The sequence below is a fragment of the Chroicocephalus ridibundus genome, chromosome 32 (assembly GCF_963924245.1).
Source record: "Chroicocephalus ridibundus chromosome 32, bChrRid1.1, whole genome shotgun sequence".
NCBI classification, from domain to species: domain Eukaryota; kingdom Metazoa; phylum Chordata; class Aves; order Charadriiformes; family Laridae; genus Chroicocephalus; species Chroicocephalus ridibundus.
In genome coordinates, this window is record NC_086315.1 from 94,285 (window position 1) to 117,005 (window position 22,721).

The 22,721-nt window shown below is 68.7% G+C and overlaps 3 protein-coding genes across 6 annotated transcripts in view; 1 reads left to right on the forward strand and 2 right to left on the reverse strand.

Annotated features, from left to right (window-relative positions):
• Positions 1-803: 803 nt before the first annotated feature.
• On the reverse strand, positions 804-6,095 carry ZNF668 (zinc finger protein 668). 3 transcript variants are annotated; one of them, XM_063319234.1, is made up of 4 exons: positions 6,032-6,095; positions 3,682-4,817; positions 3,542-3,594; positions 804-3,346 (listed from the first exon to the last, which is right to left on the reverse strand). In XM_063319234.1, exons 2-4 carry the CDS (start codon positions 4,809-4,811, stop codon positions 924-926), a joined length of 3,606 nt encoding a protein of 1,201 aa, XP_063175304.1. In that variant the 5' UTR covers positions 4,812-4,817; positions 6,032-6,095; the 3' UTR covers positions 804-923. The 3 variants fall into 3 exon arrangements, with proteins under 3 accessions (XP_063175304.1, XP_063175303.1, XP_063175302.1); XM_063319233.1 differs by having other exon boundaries at positions 804-3,594; XM_063319232.1 differs by having other exon boundaries at positions 804-4,817.
• Positions 6,096-6,239: 144 nt separating this feature from the next.
• Positions 6,240-11,534, forward strand: LOC134508128 (zinc finger protein 646-like). 2 transcript variants are annotated; one of them, XM_063319236.1, is made up of 3 exons: positions 6,240-6,369; positions 8,366-10,802; positions 10,884-11,534. In XM_063319236.1, the coding sequence occupies exons 2-3, from the start codon at positions 8,368-8,370 to the stop codon at positions 11,485-11,487; spliced, it is 3,039 nt and encodes a 1,012-aa protein (XP_063175306.1). In that variant the 5' UTR covers positions 6,240-6,369; positions 8,366-8,367; the 3' UTR covers positions 11,488-11,534. The 2 variants fall into 2 exon arrangements, with proteins under 2 accessions (XP_063175306.1, XP_063175305.1); XM_063319235.1 differs by having other exon boundaries at positions 8,366-11,534.
• A 1,105-nt stretch (positions 11,535-12,639) lies between these two features.
• The window catches only part of LOC134508138 (serine protease 53-like), a 21,592-nt gene continuing 11,510 nt past the window's right edge, over positions 12,640-22,721 (reverse strand). Inside the window, 6 exon segments of the mRNA XM_063319249.1 lie at positions 12,640-13,288; positions 16,211-16,335; positions 19,019-19,167; positions 19,202-19,291; positions 20,212-20,350; positions 20,353-20,361. Coding sequence (XP_063175319.1) covers positions 12,662-13,288; positions 16,211-16,335; positions 19,019-19,167; positions 19,202-19,291; positions 20,212-20,350; positions 20,353-20,361 — 1,139 coding nt within the window. The 3' untranslated portion in view covers positions 12,640-12,661.

Consider the following 22,721-nt stretch of genomic DNA (forward strand, 5'->3'; position numbering starts at 1 on the left):
ACGAGGGTCCCTCATGAGGGGGGTCCCCAACGCCCAGGCACCTTGTGAGGGAGAAATTAAGGGGTCCCAGACACCTGGGTCCCTCATGACGGGGGGAGAAAAGGGGTCCCCCCACACTTGGGTCCCTCATGGGGGGAGTCCCCGATGTCTGCGTCCCTCATTGGGGGGTTGTAAGGGCCCCCCCCCCCCCACTTGGGTCCCTTGTGAGGGGGGTCCCCCACCCCCAGGCCCCTTGTGAAAGGTCAATTAATGGGTCCCAGCCACCCGGGTCCCTTATTGGGGGGGCTGAAAGGGCCCCCCCCCCCCCCCCGCCAACTTGGGTCCCTCATGGGGGGGGTCCCCGACACTGGGGTTCCTTATTGGGGGGCTGAAAGGGGGTCCCCCCACACTTGTGTCCCCCATGGGGGGGGTCCCCAGTGCCTGGGTACCTTGTTGGGGAGCTGAAAGGGGCTCCCCCCGCACTTGGGTCCCTCATGGGGGGGTCACCAACACTGGGGTTCCTTATTGGGGGGCTGAAAGGGGGTCCCCCCCCACTTGTGTCCCCCATGGGGGGGGTCCCCAGTGCCTGGGTACCTTGTTGGGGGGCTGTAAGGGGCTCCCGCCGCACTTGGGTCCCTCATGGGGGGGTCCCCGACACTGGGGTTCCTTATTGGGGGGCTGAAAGAGGGTCCCCCCCCACTTGTGTCCCCCATGGGGGGGGTCCCCAGTGCCTGGGTACCTTGTTGGGGGGCTGTAAGGGGGTCCCCCCACACCTGGGTCCCCTTTTTTTGGGGGGGGGGGTCAGAAATGAGACAGAGGCGGAGACTCGGCCTTTTATTTGCCATTAACACCCAAAAGGGGCGGGGCCACAGGGAAGAGCCGCCCCTCGATTGGTTCCGCTCCCTCGATTAACCCGCCCCCTCGGCGGCAAAGGGGGGGCGTGGTCACGGCGTGGGCGGGGCCTGCGGGCAGGGGGCGGGGCCGTGGCGGCGCTCGTGCTTGCGGAGCCCCGCCCTCGCCCCAAAACGCTTGGGGCAAAGGGGGCAGGCGAAGGGGCGGGGCTCCGGAGGGGCGGGGCCCGCTAAAGCCACGCCCCCCGTGCCCAGGCACACCCCCGCGGCTCCCACGGGGGCCGCCATGTTGGGTTCCCCAATGGGGGCCGCCATGTTGGGTTGGCCAATGGGGGCCGCCATGTTGGGGCCTCCGCAGCCCACGGCTGTTCCGGCGGCCCCCGCTCCAGAATTGGTGGCCACGCTGTGGCCGAGTCCAGCGGCCACGTCCTCGCCAGTAGAGGCGGCCACCTCATGGCCAGCTTGGTGGCCAGCTGGGTTGGCCATGTCGTGGCCAAGTCCAGTGGCCATATTGTGGCCAGCTCCAGCAGCCAGGTTGTGGCCAGGTTGGGCACCCATGTCGTGCCCGATGCCAACAGCCATGCCGTAGCCAACGCTGCTGGCCATCATGTGGCCAGTCTGACCACCCACGTCATGCCCAGTGCCATCGGCCATGCCGTGACCAGCGCTGGTGGCCATACCATGGCCCGGTTGACTACCCATGTCATGCCCAGCACTGGTGGCCATCCCCTGGCCAACGCTGGTGGCCATAATGTGGCTAGGCTGACCACCTATGTCATGCCCAGCGCCAGTGGCCATCCCTTGGCCAACGCTGGTGGCCATACCGTGGCCAGGCTGACCACCCACGTCATGCCCAGCGCCGGTGGCCATCCCTTGGCCAACGCTGGTGGCCATAATGTGGCTAGGCTGACCACCCACGTCATGCCCAGCTCCGCCAACCATCCCATGGCCAGCTCTGGCAGCCATATTGTGGCCAGCTCCAGCAGCCAAATCATGGCCAAGTCTGCTGGCCATGCCCTGACCACCTCCGGCAATACCGAGGCCGGGTCCGGCGGCCATGTTGAGGCCACCTCCGACGGCCACGGTGAGGCCACCGCCGGCGGCCACGTTGTCCCCGCCTTCCCCCTCCCTCTTCCCGTGCGTCCTCTCGTGCTTGCGCAGCCCCGAGGCCCCGCCGAAGCCCTTCCCGCAGCGCCCGCAGGCGTAGGGCCTCTCGCCGGAGTGGGTCCGCCGGTGCTTGCCCAGCGCCGCCCTCTCCCAAAACCCCTTCCCGCACTCCCCGCACCGCCAGGGCCTCTCCCCGGTGTGGGTCAACCGGTGTCGCTTGAGGTCCCAGGAAGCCACGAAAGCTTTGCCGCACTCGCCGCACCGCCAGGGCCGTTCCCCGGTGTGGGTCCGCCGATGCACCGCCAGATCCGCCGGCTGCCGGAAAGCTTTGCCGCACTCGCCGCAGCTGTAAGGTTTGAGGCCCTGGTGGGCGCGTTGGTGACGGCGGTAGCTGGAAGGGTCGGAGAACATCCTCCCGCACTGCGGGCAGAGGTAGGGCCGTTCCCCGGTGTGGACGCGTTGGTGGCTTTGGAAAGAGGAGAGTTGGGTGAAGGACTTCCCGCAGGTGCCGCAGGCGTAGGGTTTGCGGGGAGCGTGGATGCGCTGGTGGCACGCGAGGGAGGAGGAGCGGCCGAAGCTCTTGCCGCACTCGGCGCAGAGGAAGGGCCGCTCGCCCGTGTGGCTGCGTTGGTGGTTACGCAGGTCCTTGCGCTCGGCGTAGGCTTTGGGGCAGGCGGCGCAACGGTGGGGCCGCAGCCCGTCGTGGCCCCGCCGGTGTTTGCGGTAAACGGAAGGGTCGGCGAAAGATTTGGGACAATCCGGGCAGGAAAAGGGACGTTCGCCCGTGTGGGCGCGTTGGTGGATGGTCAGCTTGGAGAGGGTGCCGTAGGACTTGGGGCAGGCGGCGCAGGGGAAAGGGGGAGCGGGGCGGGGGCAGGCGGAGCAGGGGGCGTCCGTGGCGGCGGTGGTGGCATCTCCAAGTGCTTTGGATGCGGCTCTGGTGGCATCTCCGGGTGCTTTGGATGCAGATGTGGTGGTGGTGGCATCTCCGGGTGCTTTGGATGCGGATGTGGTGGTGGTGGCAGCATCTCCAGGTGCTTCGGATGTGTCCATGGTGGTGGTGGTGGCATCTCCGGGTGCTTCGGATGCGTCCATGGTGGTGGCGGTGGTGGCATCTCCGGGTGCTTCGGATGCGTCCATGGTGGTGGTGGTGGCACTGCCAGGGACGGTGGCGGTGGAACCTCCAGGTCCTTTGGACACGGTTATCGTAGCGGTGGCATCTCCAGATGCTTTGGATGCAGCTCTCGTGGTGGTGGCACCTCTGGACCTGGTGGTGGTGGCACCTCTGGACCGAGTGCTGGTGGCACCTCCAGCTGGTTTGGATGTGTCCACCGTGGTGGTGGCATCTCCTGATGCTTTGGACGCATCTGTCGTGGTGGCAGTGCCTCCAGACGTGGTGGTGGTGGCACCTCTAGACCTAGTGGTGGTGGCACCTCTGGACCTGGTGGCGGTGGCACCTCCGGACTTGGCGGTGGCACCTCGAGATGGTTTGGACGTGTCCACCAGGGTGGTGGCATCTCCGGATGCTTTGGATGCATCTGTCGTGGTGGCAGTGCCTCCAGACGCGGCGGTGGTGGCACCTCTGGACCTGGTGGTGGTGGCACCTCTGGACCTGGTGGCGGTGGCACCTCCGGACATGGCGGTGGCACCTCTGGACCTGGTGGCGGTGGCACCTCTGGAGGTGGTGGGTGCAGCCGTCGTGGCGGTGGCACCTCTGGACCTGGTGGTGGTGGCGCTTCTGGACCTGGTGGTGGCACCTCCGGAGGTGGCGGTCACATCCATGGCGCTGGTGGCACCTCTGGACCTGGGGCCACCACCTCCAGGGGCGGTGGGTGGGGCCGGGGTGGGGCCGGTGGTGGCGCGGGGGGGACACTTGTGGCGGCTCCCCGAGGTGGTGGAGGCGGGCAGGGCAAGGCCATCCCCGGGGGTGGCATCACCGAGGTCCCCACGGGAGGCGTCCTGGAGGTCCTGGTGGGTGCCACCTTGGAGGTCCCCAAGGGAGTCACCTGGGACGTCCCTGGGGGTGTCAATGCCCATGTCCTCGGGGGCGTCACCAAGGGTGTCGTCTTGGAGGTCCCCATGGCCAGGGGTGTCACATTGGAGGTCCCCGTGAGTCCCATCACGGCCACGGGCGTCCCCATGGATGTCCCCATGGGTTCTACCATGGATGTCCCCATGGGTGCCACCACTGACGTCCCCATGGGTGCCACCACCTACGTCTCCATGGGTGCCACCAGCGACATCCCCATGGGTTCTACCACTGATATCTCCACGGGTGCCACCACTTCTGTCCCTATGGGTGCCACCACCCATGTCTCCATGGGTGCCACCAGCGACATCCCCATGGGTTCTACCACTGATATCTCCACGGGTGCCACCACTTCTGTCCCTATGGGTGCCACCACCCATGTCCCCACGGGTGCTACCATGGATGTCCCCGTGGGTGCCACCAGCGACATCCCCATGGGTTCTACCACTGGTATCTCCATGAGTTCCCCCATGGACGCCCCCACGGGTGCCACCACTGACGTCCCCATGGGTTCTACCACCGCTATCTCCACGGGTGCCACCACGGACGTCCCCGTGGGTGCCACCACCGACGTCCCCATGGGTTCTACCACTGATATCTCCACGGGTGCCACCACCGACGTCCCCGTGGGTGCCACCACCGACGTCCCCATGGGTTCTACCACCGGTATCTCCATGAGTTCCCCCATGGACACCCCCGTGGGTGCCACCACCGACGTCCCCATGGGTTCTACCACCGCTATCTCCACGGGTGCCACCACCGACGTCCCCGTGGGTGCCACCATGGATGTCCCCGTGGGTGCCACCACCGACGTCCCCACCCGCGGGTCCCTGCTGCTCCTCCATGGCCCCCTGGGGACACAACACGACGGTTTGTGGGGGGGGGGGGAGGTGACACCCCCAACACGCGGGTGCCCCCCCCCGCCCCCCTTCCGTTTTTACACCCATTTCCCGCCGTTTCACCCCATTTTTCCCCACCCCGCGGGGGGGGCGAGGATGTCACCCCATGGGGGGGGGGGGAAGTGTTGCCCCCCCCCCCCATTGTCACCCAACAAGATGGCGGTGGGGTGGGGGAGGGGCGCGCAATGCACCATGGGAATGGGGGGACGATTGGGGGGGCACAACGAGGTCGCCATTTTTGGGGGGGCTGCAATGCATCATGGGAAAAGGGGGGGGCGATGGGGGGGGGGGTTGTACCCTGGTGGGGGGGGGTGGGTGTGGGTGCAATTTTGGGGGGGTTTTGTGCAATTTGGGCAAAGGTGGGGGGGGGGAGCAGCTTGGGGGGGGGGGGATGCAACTTTTTTTGGGGGGGTGCAATTTGGGAGGGGGATGCAATTTTGGGAGGGGGGGCCGCAATGCATCATGGGAAGGGGGGGCGGTGGGGGGGGGAAGGTGTAATTTTGGGAGGTTTTGTGCAATTTTGGGGGGGGGGTTTGTGCAATTTGGGCAAGGGGGGGGATGCAGTTGGGGGGGGATGGAATTTAGGGGGGGGATGGAATTTGGGGGGGGGGGGATGCAATTGGGGGGGGTCCCCCCACAATGCACCGTGGGAAGGGGGGGTCGCAATGCATCACGGGAAGGGGGGGCGATGGGGGGGGGTAGTACCTCGGGGGTGGGGGGTAATTTTGGGGGGGGTGTGCAATTTTGGGGGGGGGGCATTGTGCATTTTTGGGGGTTTTTTTTGTGCAATTTGGGCAAGGGGGGGGTGCAATTTGGGGGGGGAGGGATGCAATTTGGGGGGGGGGCGACCCACGATGCACCGGGGGGGGCCCGCAATGCATCATGGGAAGGGGGGGCGATGGCGGGGGGGGGGAAGGTGTAACTTTTGGGAGGTTTTGTGCAATTTTGGGGGGGGGGTTGTGCAATTTGGGCAAGGGGGGGATGCAGTTTCGGGGGGGGGGGGATGCAATTTTGTGAGGGGGGGGCCCCACAATGCACCGTGGGAAGGGGAGGGGGCCCGCAATGCACCATGGGAAGGGGGGGCGGTGGGGGGGGGGGGTCGCGGAGCCGGGGGGGGGGATCCAGGGGTTGCGGGGGAGGGGGGGGGACACGGGACCGGTCCGTACCTGGGGGGGCTCCGGTGGGCGCTAGGACCGCGGGGAGGGCGGGGCGGAAGCGGGAGGGGCGGGGCCGTGTGACGTAGGCGAAACGGGGGGGAAGCGGCTTCCGGCGGGTGTGGCGGAAGGGGCGGGGCCGACCCGGCAGGCTTCCGGTCTCCCCGCAACAAAAGGAGGTGCCGGTGGCGGGAGGGGGGGGGTGCTCCACGTTTTGGGGGGAATCGGGGTGGTTTTGGGGTCTGTGTGTTCTCCCCCCTCCCCTCAATTTAACCCTTTGTCTTCCAGCCCCCCCCCCTCCCCCCCAGCTTTGGAGCGCGGTGCGGCGTGGGACGGCGAGAGACCCCCAGGTGGGTGGGGGTCGGGGGGGGGGTCCGAACCCCTGTGTCCCCTATAGATGTGGGTCCCGAACCCCTGTGTCCCCTATAGATGTGGGTCCAGAACCCCTGGGTCCCCCCCCGACACCTGTGTCCCCTATAGATGTGGGTCCTGAACCCCTGTGTCCCCTATAGATGTGGGTCCTGGACTCCTGGGTCCCCTATAGATGTGGGTCCCGGACTCCTGGGTCCGTCCCTGTCACCTATGTCCCTTATAGATGTGGGTCCCGGATGCCTGGGTCCCCTATAGATGTGGGTCCCCTACAGATGTGGGTCCTGGACTCCTGGGTCCCCCCCAGACCCCTGTGTCCCCTATAGATGTGGGTCCTGAACCCCTGGGTCCCTCCCGGACGCCTGGGTCTGCTATAGATGTGGCTCCCGGATGCCTGTGTCGCCTATAGATGTGGGTCCTGGACTCCTGGGTCCCCCCCAGATGCTTGGGTCCCCTATAGATGTGGGTCCCGGACTCCTGGGTCTCCCCCTGGACACATGGGTGCCCTATAGATGTGGGTCCCCTATAGATGCGGGTCCCAGACGCTTGGGTCCCAGACACCTGGGTCCCCTATAGATGTGGGTCCTGAACCCCTGGGTCCCTCCCGGACACCTGGGTCCCCTATAGATGTGGGTCCTGAACCCCTGGGTCCCCCCCAGACGCTTGGGTCCCCTATAGATGTGGGTCCCGGACTCCTGGGTCTCCCCCTGGACACATGGGTGCCCTATAGATGTGGGTCCCCTATAGATGTGGGTCCCCTATAGATGTGGGTCCCAGACGCTTGCGTACCAGACACCTGGGTCCCCTATAGATGTGGGTCCTGAACCCCTGGGTCCCCCCCAGACGCTTGGGTCCCCTATAGATATGGGTCCCGGACTCCTGGGTCTCCCCCTGGACACATGGGTGCCCTATAGATGTGGGTCCCCTATAGATGTGGGTCCCAGACGCTTGCGTCCCAGACACCTGGGTCCCCTATAGATGTGGGTCCTGAACCCCTGGGTCCCCCCCAGACGCTTGGGTCCCCTATAGATATGGGTCCCGGACTCCTGGGTCTCCCCCTGGACACATGGGTGCCCTATAGATGTGGGTCCCCTATAGATGTGGGTCCCAGACGCTTGCGTCCCAGACACCTGGGTCCCCTATAGATGTGGGTCCTGGACTCCTGGGTCCCCCCCAGACGCTTGGGTCCCCTATAGATGTGGGTCCTGGACTCCTGGGTCCCCCCCAGATGCTTGGGTCCCCTATAGATGTGGGTCCCGGACTCCTGGGTCTCCCCCTGGACACGTGGGTGCCCTATAGATGTGGGTCCCCTATAGATGTGGGTCCCAGACACTTGGGTCCCAGACACCTGGGTCCCCTATAGATGTGGGTCCTGAACCCCTGGGTCCCTCCCGGACACCTGGGTCCCCTATAGATGTGGGTCCTGAACCCCTGGGTCCCCCCCAGACGCTTGGGTCCCCTATAGATATGGGTCCCGGACTCCTGGGTCTCCCCCTGGACACATGGGTGCCCTATAGATGTGGGTCCCCTATAGATGTGGGTCCCAGACACCTGGGTCCCCTATAGATGTGGGGCCTGGATGCCTGGGTCCCCCCCTGACACCTGGGTCCCCTATAGATGTGGGTCCCAAACTCCTGGGTCCCTCCCAGACCCCTGTGTCCCCTATAGATGTGGGTCCCGGACTCCTGGGTCTCCCCCTGGACACATGGGTCCCCTATAGATGTGGGTCCCCTATAGATGTGGGTCCCAGACACTTGGGTCCCAGACACCTGGGTCCCCTATAGATGTGGGTCCTGGACTCCTGGGTCCCCCCCAGACGCTTGGGTCCCCTATAGATGTGGGTCCCGGACTCCTGGGTCTCCCCCTGGACACGTGGGTGCCCTATAGATGTGGGTCCCCTATAGATGTGGGTCCCAGATGCCGGGCTGCCCACCTCACCCCTCTCTCTCTCTCTCTCCCCCCCCCCCACCCCCGCAGCCATGGCGTCTCCTCCGTCCCCCGCCGCCTCCCCGCGGGCCCCGTCGTCGTCCCCCGCCGCTGCCGCCGAGCGCCGTTACCGCTGCGGGGAGTGCGGGCGGAGCTACCGCCACGCCGGCAGCCTGGTCAACCACCGCCGCAGCCACCAAACCGGCCTCTACGGCTGCGCCGCCTGCGGCAAACAGCTCTTCAACCTGGCCGCCCTCACCAGCCACCGCCGGGCGCACCGGCGAGCCCAACGGCCGGCGACGGTGACAGGGGACGCCGGCGCCGTGGGGCCGGCGGCGACTCCGCCGGCCGCCTCGCCCTCCTCGGGCCGGCTCTACAGCTGCGGGGAGTGCGGGCGGCGCTACCGCCACCGGGGCAGCTTGGCCAACCACCGGCACACCCACCGCACCGGCGTCTTCGCCTGTTCCCTCTGCCCCAAACACTTCCCCAACCTCATGGCCCTGCGCACCCACGCCCGGGGCCACCGCCGGGGACGGCCGCCGCCATCGCCGCGTGATGTCACCGTCGTTGCCGCCGAGCGACTGTACCGCTGCGAGGTGTGCGGCAAAACCTACCGGCACTCCGGCAGCCTCATCAACCACAAACACACCCACCAGACGGGCGATTTCGGCTGCGGCCTCTGCCCCAAACGCTTCTCCAACCTGGGCGCCCTCAAGGGACACCTGCGGGGACACCGGCGCCGCCGCCACCGCCACCGGCGCCGCAACGGCTGTAGCCCCGAGGTGCCGCCGCCGCCGCTGCCGCCCGCCATCTACCAGTGCTCGCTCTGCCCCAAGGAATTCGGCGGCCTCCCGGCGCTACAGGCGCATTTTCGCCGGCACCGGCGTCCCCGCGGCGCGGCGGACGAGGAGGAGGACGAGGAGGACGAGGAGGACGAGGAGGAAGAAGAGCGTCCCTTCCTCTGCAGCCTGTGCGGCGGCATCTTCCCCGGCGAGGCCGAGCTGGCGCGGCACCACCGGCAGGAGCACGTGACGGTGCCGCCGGTGCCGCCGCCGCCGCCGGAGGGGTGTTGGGGGGGGGAAGCGTCGGGCGAGGAGCTGTGGCAAATCTGCGGCTACTGCGGGCGGCCCTTCGGCGACCTGCAGAGCCTGCGGGAGCACAGCCGCGGCCACCGCGCCGAGGAAGCGGCCGCCATGGCCGACGTGGTGGCCGGGGGCGAGCGCCGACCTTACGCCTGTAGCCTCTGTGGCAAAACCTACCGCCACGGCGGCAGTTTGGTCAACCACCGGCAAACCCACCAAACCGGCGTCTTCCCCTGCGCCGTCTGCGCCCGCCGCTACCCCAACCTCGCCGCCTTCCGCAACCACCTCCGCAACCACCCCCGCTGCAAGGCGGGACCCCCGGCGTCCGCCCCGCCGCCGCGCCAACGCCCGGCCTGCGACGCCTGCGAGGAGGAGGAGGAGGAGGAGGAAGAGGAGGAAGAGGGAGAAGCACCGGAGGCCCGGCCTTTCCGCTGCGAGGTGTGCGGCCGCAGCTACAAGCACGCCGGCAGCCTGGTCAACCACCGGCAGAGCCACACCACCGGCCTCTTCCGCTGCCCCGCCTGCCCCAAGGCCTTCTACAACCTCATGGCCCTCAAGAACCACCGGCGCACCCACGCCGAGCGCCGCCGGCACCGCTGTGGCCTCTGCCCCAAGGCTTTCCGCCTGCGCCGGCAACTGCTGGGTCACCAACGGCTCCACGCGCCGGCCGACGCCTGTCAACCACAGCCCGGTCAGGGGACGCCGACGCCGAGGGACGCCCCGGAGACGCTGGCGGGGGACGCTTTGGTATCATCAACCGCGTTCCGGGCGGAGGAGGTGTCCGTACGACACCGGGACGGGATGGAGACGGCGTTGGAGGACTCTACGGCACCACCGACCACGTGCCGGGTGGAGGAGAAGGTGGTGGGACACCGGGACGGGACGGGGACAGTGTTGGAGGACTCTACGGCACCACCACCAACGTTCCGGGTGGAGGAGAAGGTGGTGGGACACCGGGATGGGACAGGGACGGTGTTGGAGGACTCTACGGCACCACCACCAACGTTACGGGAACACCTGGACGGGATGGAGACGGTGTTGGAGGACTCTACGGCACCACCGACCACGTGCCGGGTGGAGGAGAAGGTGGTGGGACACCGGGATGGGATGGGGACGGTGTTGGAGGACTCTACGGCACCACCACCAACGTTAGGGGAACACCAGGACGGGATGGAGACGGTGTTGGAGGACTCTACGGCACCACCAACCACGTGCCGGGTGGAGGAGAAGGTGGTGGGACACCGGGACGGGAAGGGGACAGTGTTGGAGGACTCTACGGCACCACCACCAACGTTCCGGGTGAAGGAGAAGGTGGTGGGACACCGGGATGGGACAGGGATGGTGTTGGAGGACTCTACGGCACCACCACCAACGTTAGGGGAACACCTGGACACGATGGAGATGGCGTTGGAGGACTCTACGGCACCACCAACCACGTGCCGGGTGGAGGAGAAGGTGGTGGGACACCGGGACGGGACAGGGACGGTGTTGGAGGACTCTACGGCACCACCACCAACGTTCCGGGCATCGGAGGGGCCTCCGGGACACCTGGACACCATGGGGACGGTGTCGGAGGACTCCCTGGTGTCACCAACCGCGTTACGGGAACACCTGGACGGGATGGAGACGGCGTTGGAGGACTCTACGGCACCACCGACCACGTTCCGGGTGGAGGAGAAGGTGGTGGGACACCGGGATGGGATGGGGACGGTGTTGGAGGACTCTACGGCTCCACCACCAACGTTACGGGCACCAAAGGTGTCCGTACAACACCCGGACACCGTGGAGATGGTGTCGGAGGAATTCCTGGTGTCACCAACCGCGTTCCGGGCGGAGGAGGTGTCCGTACGACACCCGGACGCTACGGAGATGGCGTTGGAGGACTCTACGGCACCACCACCAACGTTCCGGGCACCGGAGGGACCTCCGGGACACCGGGACACCACGGAGACGGCGTGGGAGGACTCTCCGGTGTCACCACCAACGTTCCGGGGGGAGGAGAAGGTGGTGGGACACCGCGACGGGCCGGGGACGGCGTTGGAGGACTCTACGGCACCAACAACGTTCCGGGCACCGGAGGCCGACGGGTGACGCCCCCCCTCCCCCCCCCCCCCCCATTAAATTTGGGTTGTTTTGGAGCGGTTTTGGGGGGGGATTTGGGGTCTCTGCGGGGCCGGGGACCCCCAAAGTGGGGCCAGGGACCCCCAAGTGGGGTTGGAGACCCCCAAAGTGGGGCCGGGGACCCCCAAAATGGGGCCCAGGACCCCCAAGTGGGGCCTGAATGGGGCTGGGGACCCCCAGAATAGGGCTGCGGACCCCCTAAGTGGGGCCAGGGACCCCCAAGTGGGGCCTGAATGGGGCTGGGGACCCCCAGGATGGGGCTGGGGACCCCCCAAGTGGGACCAGGGACCCCCAAGTGGGGTTGGGAGATCCCCAAGCTGGGTCTGGGGACCCCCAAGTGTGCCCTGGATGGGGCTGGGGACCCCCAAGTGGGGCCTCAATGGGGCTGGGGACCCCCAGAATGGGGCCAGGGACCCCCAAAGTGGGGCCTGAATGGGGCTGGGGACCCCCCAAGTGGGAGCACGGATGCCCAAAGTGGGGTTGGAGACTCCCAAAGTGGGGCTGGGGACCCCCAAAATGGGGCTTGAATGGGGCTGGGAACCCTCAAAATGGGTCCAGGGACCCCCAGGTTGGGCCTGAATGGGGCTGGAGACCCCCAAAGTGGGGCCAGGGACCCCCAGGTTGGGCCTGAATGGGGCTGGAGACCCCCAAAGTGGGGCCAGGGACCCCCAGGTGGAGCCTAAATGGGGCTGGAGACCCCCAGAATGGGGCCTGAATGGGGCCGGGGACCCCCCAAGTGGGGTTGGAGACTCCCAAAGTGGGGCTGGGGACCCCCAAAATGGGGCTGGGGACCCTCAAAGTGGGGCCTGAATGGGGCTGGGGACCCCCCAATTGGGGTTGGAGACCCCCAAAATGGGGCTGGGGACCCCCAAAGTGGGGCCTGAATGGGGCTGGGGACCCCCCAATTGGGGTTGGAGACCCCCAAAGTGGGGCCAGGGACCCCCAGGTGGAGCCTGAATGGGGCTGGAAACCCCCAAGTGGTGCTGGGGACCCCCCAAGTGGGGTTGGAGACCCCCAAAGTGGGGCCAGGGACCCCCAGAAAGAGCCGGGGGGGGGCACTGCAGACCACCACCACCTTTATTTCTCTGCCCCCCCCCCCCCCCCCCCCCAAACCGAACCTTTCAGCCCCCCCCAAAAGCGGGGGTCAGGCCTCGTCAGGGCCATCCAGGCCCCCTGGGACCCCCCAGGATTGGGGGGGACCCCAAAAAGGGGGGTCCTCGGGGACCTGGACCTGTCCCCAAAGGGGGGGGTCGTCGGGGACCTGGACTTGTCTCCACATGGGGGGGCCCCCCTCGATGTCGGGGTCCTCCGTGGGGTTGGGGGGCTCCGGGGTGTCGGGATTCTCCGTGGGGCTGGGGTTCTCCGTGGGGCGGGGGGGCTCGGGGATGTGGGGGGGCTCCGTGGGGCTGGGGGGCTCGGGGATGTGGGGGTTCTCCGTGGGGCGGGGGGGCTCGGCGATGTGAGGGGGCTCCGTGGGGCGGGGGGGCTCGGGGATGTGGGGGGGCTCCGTGGGGCTGGGGGGCTCCATGGGGCGGGGGGGCTCTGGGACGTGGGGGTCCCCCGTGGGGTCTTCGTCTTCCTCCTCCTCCTCCTCCTCCTCCCGGGGGTCCGGGGGGGTCTCGGCGAAATAGGCCTCGCGGGTGACGCCGGTGACCCAGCGCTCGTGGGGGGCGGCGGCGGTGAAAAAGGGGGGGGTCGTCCCCCCCCCGGCCGTCCCCAGCAGGAACCAGACCCCCCGCTCCTCGCAGGCCAGCGGGGACCCCCCGTCCAGCTGCGGGGGGGGGGACACACACGTCAGACACCCCCAAAACACCAACCGCCCCACGGGGAGGAAAACCCCCCCCCCAAAAAAATACCCAAACCCCCCAAAAAACACCACAAAACCCCCCCAAAAGGGACACTGGGGCCCCCAAATTCCCCCCCCAAAAGGGACACGGGGACCCCCAAAATCCCCCCCCCAAAAAGGACCTGAGACCCCCCCAAAAGGGACCTGGGACCCCCAAATCCCCCCCCAAAAGGGAAACGGGGACCCCCAAAATCCCCCCCCAAAAGGGACCTGGGACCCCCCCCCAAAACACCCCGGGATCCCCCCAAAAAGGGACACGGGGACCCCCCCCAAAAGGGACCTGGGACCCCCAAAATCCCCCCCCCAAAAAGGACCTGAGACCCCCCCAAAAGGGACCTGGGACCCCCAAATCCCCCCCCAAAAGGGACACGGGGACCCCCAAAATCCCCCCCCCCAAAAAGGACCTGAGACACCCCCCCCAAAAGGGACCTGGGACCCCCAAATCCCCCCCCAAAAGGGACACGGGGACCCCCAAAATCCCCCCCCAAAAGGGACCTGGGACACCCCCCCAAAACACCCCGGGATCCCCCCAAAAAGGGACACGGGGACCCCCCCCAAAAGGGACCTGGGACCCCCAAAATCCCTCCCCCAAAAGGGACATGGGGACCCCCCCCAAAAGGGACCTCTGGGACCCCCCAAAAGGGACACGGGGACCCCCAAAATCCCCCCCCCCCAAAAGGGACCTGGGACCCCCAAATCCCCCCCCAAAAGGGACATGGGGACCCCCCCCCAAAAGGGACCTCTGGGACCCCCCAAAAGGGACACGGGGACCCCCAAAATCCCCCCCCAAAAGGGACATGGGGACCCCCCCCAAAAGGGACCTCTGGGACCCCCCAAAAGGGACACGGGGACCCCCAAAATCCCCCCCCAAAAAGGGACCTCTGAGACCCCCCAAAAGGGACACGGGGATCCCCAAAATCCCCCCCAAAAAGGGACCTCTGGGACCCCCCAAAAGGGACACGGGGACCCCCAAAATCCCCCCCCCCCAAAAGGGACCTGGGACCCCCAAATCCCCCCCCAAAAGGGACATGGGGACCCCCCCCAAAAGGGACCTCTGGGACCCCCCAAAAGGGACACGGGGACCCCCAAAATCCCCCCCCCCCCAAAAGGGACCTGGGACCCCCAAATCCCCCCCCAAAAGGGACATGGGGACCCCCCCCAAAAGGGACCTCTGGGACCCCCCAAAAGGGACACGGGGACCCCCAAAATCCCCCCCCAAAAAGGGACCTCTGAGACCCCCCAAAAGGGACACGGGGACCCCCAAAATCCCCCCCCCCCAAAAAGGACCTGAGACCCCCCCAAAAGGGACCTGGGACCCCCCCCAAAACACCCCGGGATCCCCCCAAAAAGGGACACGGGGACCCCCCCCAAAAGGGACCTGGGACCCCCCAAATCCCCCCCCAAAAGGGACCTCTGGGACCCCCCAAAAGGGACACGGGGACCCCCAAATCCCCCCCCCCAAAGGGGACATGAGGACCCCAAAGGGACACGGGGACACCAAGGGACCCCAAAAAGGGACCTCAGGAGGGACGTGGGGACACCAAGGGACACGGGGACACCAAGAAGGACCCTGGGGGGACACCAAGGGACCCCAAAAGGGACCCGGGGACACCAGGAGGGACACGGGGACACCCAGGGGACCCCAAAAGGGACCCCAAGGGAGACACGGGGACACCAAAAGGGACCCCAGGAGGGACATGGGGACACCAAGGACACCAAGAGGGACATGGGGACACCAAGGGGACCCCAAGAGGGACCCGGGGACACCAGGAGGGACCCCAAAAGGGACCCCAAGGGAGACACGGGGACAGCAAGGGACCCCAAAAGGGACACGGGGACACCAAGAAGGACCCTGGGGGGACACCAAGGGACCCCAAAAGGGACATGGGGACCCCAGGAGGGACATGGGGACACCCAGGGGACCCCAAGAGGGACACGGGGACACCAAAAGGGACCCCAGGAGGGACATGGGGACACCAAGAGGGACATGGGGACACCAAGGGGACCCCAAGAGGGACACGGGGACACCAGGAGGGACCCCAAAAGGGACGTCAGGAGGGACGTGGGGACACCAGAAGGGACACGGGGACACCCAGGGGACCCCAAAAGCGACCCCAAGGGAGACACGGGGACAGCAAGGGACCCCAAAAGGGACACGGGGACACCAAGAAGGACCCTGGGGGGACACCAAGGGACCCCAAAAGGGACACGGGGACCCGAAAGGACCCCAAAAGGGACCTCAGGAGGGACACGGGGACACCAAGGGACACCAAGAGGGACATGGGGACACCCAGGGGACCCCAAAAGGGACCCCAAGGGAGACACGGGGACAGCAAGGGACCCCAAAAGGGACACGGGGACCCCAGGAGGGACACGGGGACACCCAGGGGACCCCAAGAGGGACACGGGGACACCAGGAGGGACCTGGGGACACCAAGAAGGACCCCGGGAGGGACATGGGGACACCAAGGGACCCCAAAATGGACATGGGGACCCCAGGAGGGACACGGGGACACCCAGGGGACCCCAAGAGGGACGTCAGGAGGGACATGGGGACACCAGAAAGGACACGGGGACCCCGAAGGACCCCAAAAGGGACCCCAAGGGAGACACAGGGACCCCAAAAGGGACACGGGGACCCGAAAGGACCCCAAAAGGGACCTCAGGAGGGACACGGGGACACCAAGGGACACCAAGAGGGACATGGGGACACCAAGAAGGACCCTGGGAGGGACACGGGGACACCCAGGGGACCCCAAAAGGGACGTCAGGAGGGACGTGGGGACCCCAGGAGGGCCCCCGTGAGGGCCGCGGGGACCGGGGGGGGTGACACGGGTGTCCCCAGACCTGTGGGACGGGGGCGCCCCCGGGGACGGTGACGCAGAAGGTGTCGGGGGACGGTGGCGTCCCCGGGGCGTCACCACAGGACTCCGAGATCGTCACCTCCACGCTCCGCAGCTCCGGCCCCGAGGCTGCGGGGACACAGGGGACACGGGGGACACCTCACCATGGGGACACCGGGGGGGGGGGGACACCGGCGGAGGGACGGGGACGTGGTGGGGACACCGGGGGTGGGGACATCGGGGGTGACGGGGACATGGTGGGGACACCGGGGGTGGAGATGATGGGGACGTCAGGGATGGGGACACCGGGAATGGGGACATTGGGGTTGGGGACAACACGGGGGGCACCAAGGGTGGGGACACCGGGGACGGGGACGTGGTGGGGACACCAGGGGTGGGGACATCGGGGGTGACGGGGACATGGTGAGGACACCGGGGGTGGAGATGATGGGGACATCAGGGATGGGGACGTCAGGGATGGGGACACCAGGGATGGGGACATGGTGGGGACACCGGGGACAGGGACATTGGGGTTGGGGACAACACGGGGGGCACCGAGGGTGGGGACATGGTGGGGACACCAGGGGTGATGGGGACAACATGGGGGACACCAAGGGTGGGGACACCAGGGATGGGGACACCGGGGGTGACGGGGACAACACGGGGGACACCAGGGATGGAGATGATGGGAACGTCAGGGATGGGGACACCAGGGATGGGGACATGGTGGGGACACCAAGGGTGGGGACACCGGGGGTGAGGGGGACAACATGGGGGACACCGGGGGTGGAGATGATGGGGACGTCAGGGATGGGACATCAGGGGTGGGGACACCAAGGAGGACACGGGGGGTGGAGACACGGTGGGACACCGGGGGTGGGGACACCAGCGGGGACAGGGACATGGTGGGGACACTGGGGGTGGAGATGATGGGGACGTCAGGGATGGGGACACCAGGATGGGGACATGGTGGGGACACCGAGGGCGGGGACACCGGGGGTGACAGGGACAACATGGGGGACACCGAGGGTGGGGACATGGTGGGGACACCGGGGACGGGGACACGGTGGGGACACCAGGGGTGGGGACACGGTGGGGACGTCAGGGATGGGGACACCAGCGGGGACAGGGACATGGTGGGGACACCAGGGGTGACGGGGACAACATGGGGGACACCAGGGGTGGAGATGATGGGGATGTCAGGGGTGGGGACACCAGGGATGGGGACATGGTGGGGACACCGGGGGTGACAGGGACAACATGGGGACACCGAGGGTGGGGACATGGTGGGGACACCGGGGACGGGGACACTGGGGGGGACAGGGACATGGTGGGGACACTGGGGGTGGAGACATGGTGGGGACGTCAGGGATGGGGACACCAGGGATGGGGACACCAGCGGGGACAACATGGGGGACACCAGGGGTGGAGATGATGGGGACGTGAGGGGTGGGGACACCAAGAGTGGGGACATGGTGGGGACGCTGGGAGGGACGGGGACAACATGGGGGACACCAGGGATGGGGACATGGTGGGGACACCGAGGGTGGGGACATGGTGGGGACACCGGGACGGGGACACCAGGGATGGGGACACGGGGGTGACGGGGACAACATGGGGGACACCGGGGATGGAGATGATGGGGACACCGGGGATGGGGACAACATGGGGGACGTCAGGGATGGGGACATGAGGGATGGGACACCCAGGGGTGACGGGGACAACATGGGGGACACCAGGGGTGGAGATGATGGGACGTCAGGGATGGGGACATGGTGGTGACACCAAGGGTGGGGACACCAGGGACGGGGACACCAGGGGTGAGGGGGACAACATGGGGGACACCAGGGATGGGGACATGGTGGGGACACCAGGGGTGGAGATGATGGGGACATCAGGGGTGGGGACACCGGGGATGGGGACATGGTGGGGACACCGAGGGCGGGGACACCGGGGGTGACAGGGACAACATGGGGACACCGAGGGTGGGGACACCGGGGATGGGGACACTGGGGGGGACAGGGACATGGTGGGGACGTCAGGGATGGGGACACCAGGGATGGGGACACCGGGGGTGACGGGGACAACATGGGGGACACCAGGGGTGGAGATGATGGGGACGTCAGGGATGGGGACAGCAGGGATGGGGACATGGTGGGGACACCAAGGGTGGGGACACCAGGGACGGGGACACCCAGGGGTGAGGGGGACAACATGGGGGACACCGGGGATGGGGACATGGTGGGGACACCGGGGGTGGAGATGATGGGGACACCAGGGGTGGGGACACCAGGGATGGGGACATGGTGGGGACACCAAGGGTGGGGACACCGGGGGTGACGGGGACAACATGGGGGACACCGGGGGTGGGGACATCAGGGATGGGGACACCGGGGTTGGGGACACCGGGGGGGGGGGGGAGGGGGTGTGACAAGGGCCCGGGGGGTGGGGGGGGGGGACGGTGACAATGACCTTTGGTGGCCACAGTGGCCCAGCAGCGGGTGCCGGGGGGCGGGGGGGATGGGGGGGAGATGCCACCGGGGTTGGGGACACCGGGGTTGGGGACACCGGGGGGGGGGGGACACCGAGGGTGGGGACACCGGGGGGGGGGGGTGGTGACAATGACCTTTGGTGGCCACGGTGGCCCAGCAGCCGTTGCCGGGGGGGGGGGGGGGGGATGGGGGGGAGATGCCACCGGGGTTGGGGACACCGGGGGGGGGACACACCGGGGTTGGGGGACACCGGGGTTGGGGACACCCCGGGGGGGGGACACCCCGGGGGGGGGGGGGGGGGGGGGGGGGCTGTCACTGACCGTTGGTGGCCGCGATGGCCCAGCAGCGGGTGCCGGGGGGGGCGCGGTGGTGGCCGTGGGGCAGACAGAGGGGCCGGAGGGCGGGGCCCAGGGGCAGGGGGGGGGGCTCCAAGCGCAGCAGCGCCAGGTCGGGACCCCCCCCCGCCGCCCCCCCCCCCCTCCCCCCCTTCCGCCCCCCCCCCGACGTAGGCCCCGTGGAGGTGCAGCCGCGCCCCCCCCCGCCGAGCGTCGCCCCCCGCCGTCGTCACCGTCCAGGTCTCCGCCGCCTGGTGCCTGCGCCCCACGGAGGGGTCACGGGGGGGGGGGGGGAGTGTGGGGCGGGGGGGGGGGGGTTGTGGGGGGGTGTGTCCCCCCCCCCCCCAAGACACCTGAGACACCCCCCCCCCAAACCCCTGGACACAATGGGGACACACCCCCCCTTGGGGACCTTGGTTTTGGGGGACGCTATGGGGCAGAGAGGGGTCAAGTTGGGGGGGGGGATGTGTCTCCCCCCCCCCTCCCACCATGGGGTGAGGGACCCCCCCCCCCGAACCCCAGAGGCGATGGGGACCCCCCCCCAACCCCGGGGACCCCCCCCAACCCCCCCCCCCCCGCCGGGACCCCTGTTCTGGGGGACGCTATGGGGCAGAGAGGGGTCAAGTTGGGTGGGGGGGGGGGGGATGTGTCTCCCCCCCCCCCAACCCCTCCCCCACCATGGGGTGAGGGACCCCCCCCCAAAACCCCCAGAGGCGATGGGGACCCCCCCCAACCCCCCCCCCCCCCCGCCCGGGACCCCTGTTCTGGGGGACGCTATGGGGCAGAGAGGGGGTCAAGTTGGGGGGGGGGGATGTGTCTCCCCCCCCATAACCCCCCCCCCCCCCATGGGGTGAGGGACCTCCCCCCAAAACCCCCAGAGGCGATGGGACCCCCCCCCAACCCCCCCCCCCCGCCCGGGACCCCTGTTCTGGGGGACGCTATGGGGCAGAATGGTCAGTTGGGGGTCCCAGGTGCCGCTATGGGGCACGGGGCGGGGGGGGGGGTGTGTGTCAGTTGTGGGTCCCAGGGTCTGTTATGGGGTCAGTTGTGGGTCCGGGTGCCTCTATGGGGCACGGGGGGGGGGGGAAGGATGGATGGTAGCTGTGGGTCCCTACAGGGGGGGGGGGGGTGTGGGGGGGCCGCTATGGGTCTGCCCCCCAAGTGTGGGGCGGGACTAACCGATGAAGCAGTGGGCGGCCGTCAGCACCCAGCTCTCGGCCACCAGGGCCCCCCCGCAGCGGCGCCGCCCCCCCAGGCTCAGGCTGACGGCCCAGGGCCAGCGCGGGCCCGGGGGGGGCTCCAGCCGCGGCCGCCCCACATCCCGCACCCTGGGGGGGGGGGGGGCACGGGGTTAGGGGGCGCCCCACACCCCTATATCGCCCCCCCGCCCCATATATCGCGGCTCTCCCCCCCATATCGGGGTGTCCCCCCCCCGATATCGGGGTCGCCAAGGGGTTAGGGGGCGCCCCGCACCCCTATATCGCCCCCCGCCCCATATATCGCGCCCCCCCCCCGTATATCGCCCCCCACCCCATATATCGCGGCTCTCCCTCCCCCTATCGCCCCCTCCCCGCCCCCTATCGCGGCCCCCCGCCCCCTATCCCCCCCCCCGCCCCATAGCATGATCCCTCTCTGCCCATATCGCCCCCCCCGCCCCATATCGCCCCCTCCCCCTCCATATCGTGGCCCCCCCACCCCATATCGCGCCCCCCCCCCCGCCCCGCATCGCGCCCCTCCGCCCCCTATCGGCCCCTCTCCCCCCATATCGCCCCCCCCGCCCCATATCACACCCTCCCCACCCCATATCGCCCTCTCCCCCCCATATCGCCCCCTCCCCGCCCCATATCGCCCCTTCCCCGCCCCATACCGCCCCCTCCCCGCCCCCTATCGCCCCTTCCCCGTCCCATATCGCTCCCTCTCCCCCCACATCGCCCCCTCCCCGTCCCATATCGCCCCCTCCCCGCCCCTATCGCCCCTTCCCGCCCCATATCGCCCCCTCCCCGCCCATATCGCCCTCTCTCCCCCCATATCGCCCCCTCCCGCCCCCTATCGCCCCCTCCCCGCCCCATATCGCCCCCCGCCCCATATCGCTCCCTCTCCCCCCCATATCGCTCCCTCTCCCCCCCATATCGCCCCCTCCCCGCCCCATATCGCTCCCTCTCCCCCCCATATCGACCCCTCCCCGCCCCCTATCGCCCCCTCCCTGCCCCCTATCGCGCCCTCCCCGCCATATCGCGCCCTCCCCACCCCATATCGCCCCTCCCCCCCATATCGCCCCCTCCCCGCCCCATATCGCCCCTCCCCGTCCCATATCGCTCCCTCTCCCCCCCACATCGCCCCCTCCCCGCCCCCCTATCGCCCCTTCCCCGCCCCCTATCGCCCCCTCCCCCCCATATCGCCCCCTCCCGCCCCATATCGCCCCTTCCCCGCCCCATATCGCCCCCTCCCGCCCCATATCGCTCCCTCTCCCCCCCACATCGCCCCCTCCCCGCCCCCTATCGCCCCTCCCCGCCCCATATCGCCCCTTCCCCGCCCCATATCGCCCCCTCCGCGTCCCATATCGCTCCCTCTCCCCCCCACATCGCCCCCTCCCCGCCCCCTATCGCCCCCTCCCCGCCCCATATCGCCCCCCCGCCCCATATCGCCCCCTCCCTGTCCCATATCGCCCCCTCCCCGCCCATATCGCCCTCTCTCCCCCCCGTATCGCCCCTCTCCCCCCTGTATCGCCCCTCCCTGCCCCATATCGCCCCCTCCCCGCCCCATATCCCCCTTCCCCGCCCCATATCGCCCCTTCCCCGCCCCATATCGCCCCCTCCCCGCCCCATATCGCCCCTTCCCCGCCCCACATCGCCCCCCCGCCCCCCCCCCCCCCGGCTCACCCAGGCACTTGCCGTCCTCCAGGCCGGGGGGGGCGGGGGGCGGGGGGGCCACGAAGGCGCGGCGGGGCAGGCGGCGGCGCAGCCAGCGGGCGTGGGCCGCCAGGGCGGTGGCCAGCACGGGCCCGTCGGGGCGAGCGCAGCCCACGGCGAAGCTGAGGACCCCGGCCTGCACCCAGCGCCCCCCGCGCCCGCGCACGCCACCGGCCCCCCCGAGTCCGCCTGCGGGGGGGCAGCCACAGCCGTCGGGCCCCACACGGCCCCACCGAGCGCCCCCCGAGCCCCACAGACCACCCACGGAGCCCCACAGAGCCCCATAGACCACCCATGAAGCCCCCAGAGCCCCATAGACCACCCATGGAGCCCCCAGACCACCCCAGAGCCCCATAGACCACCCATAGACCACCCACGGAGTCCCATAGACCACCCACGGAGCCCCCCGAGCCCCATAGACCACCCACAGAGCCTCACAGACCACCCACGGAGCCCCATAAATCACCCCCAGAGCCCATAGACCACCCACGGAGCCCCCAGAGCCCCATAGACCACCCATGGAGCCCCATTGACCACCCACGGAGCCCCCAGAGCCCCATAGACCACCAACAGAGCCCCATAGACCACCCACGGAGCCCCCAGAGCCCCATTGACCACCCACGGAGCCCCATTGACCACCCACGGAGTCCCCCAGACCACCCCCAGAGCCCCATAGATCACCCCCAGAGCCCCATAGACCACCCATAGACCACCCACGGAGCCCCATAGACCACCCCCAGAGTCCCACAGACCACCCACGGAGCCCCATAAATCACCCC

What these genes read in the sequence shown, in the direction of transcription:
- ZNF668 (XM_063319232.1), bottom strand. Translation starts at nt 4,811, where the DNA reads ATGGAGGAGCAGCAGGGACCCGCGGGTGGGGACGTCGGTGGTGGCACC.
- LOC134508128 (XM_063319235.1), top strand. Translation starts at nt 8,368, where the DNA reads ATGGCGTCTCCTCCGTCCCCCGCCGCCTCCCCGCGGGCCCCGTCGTCG.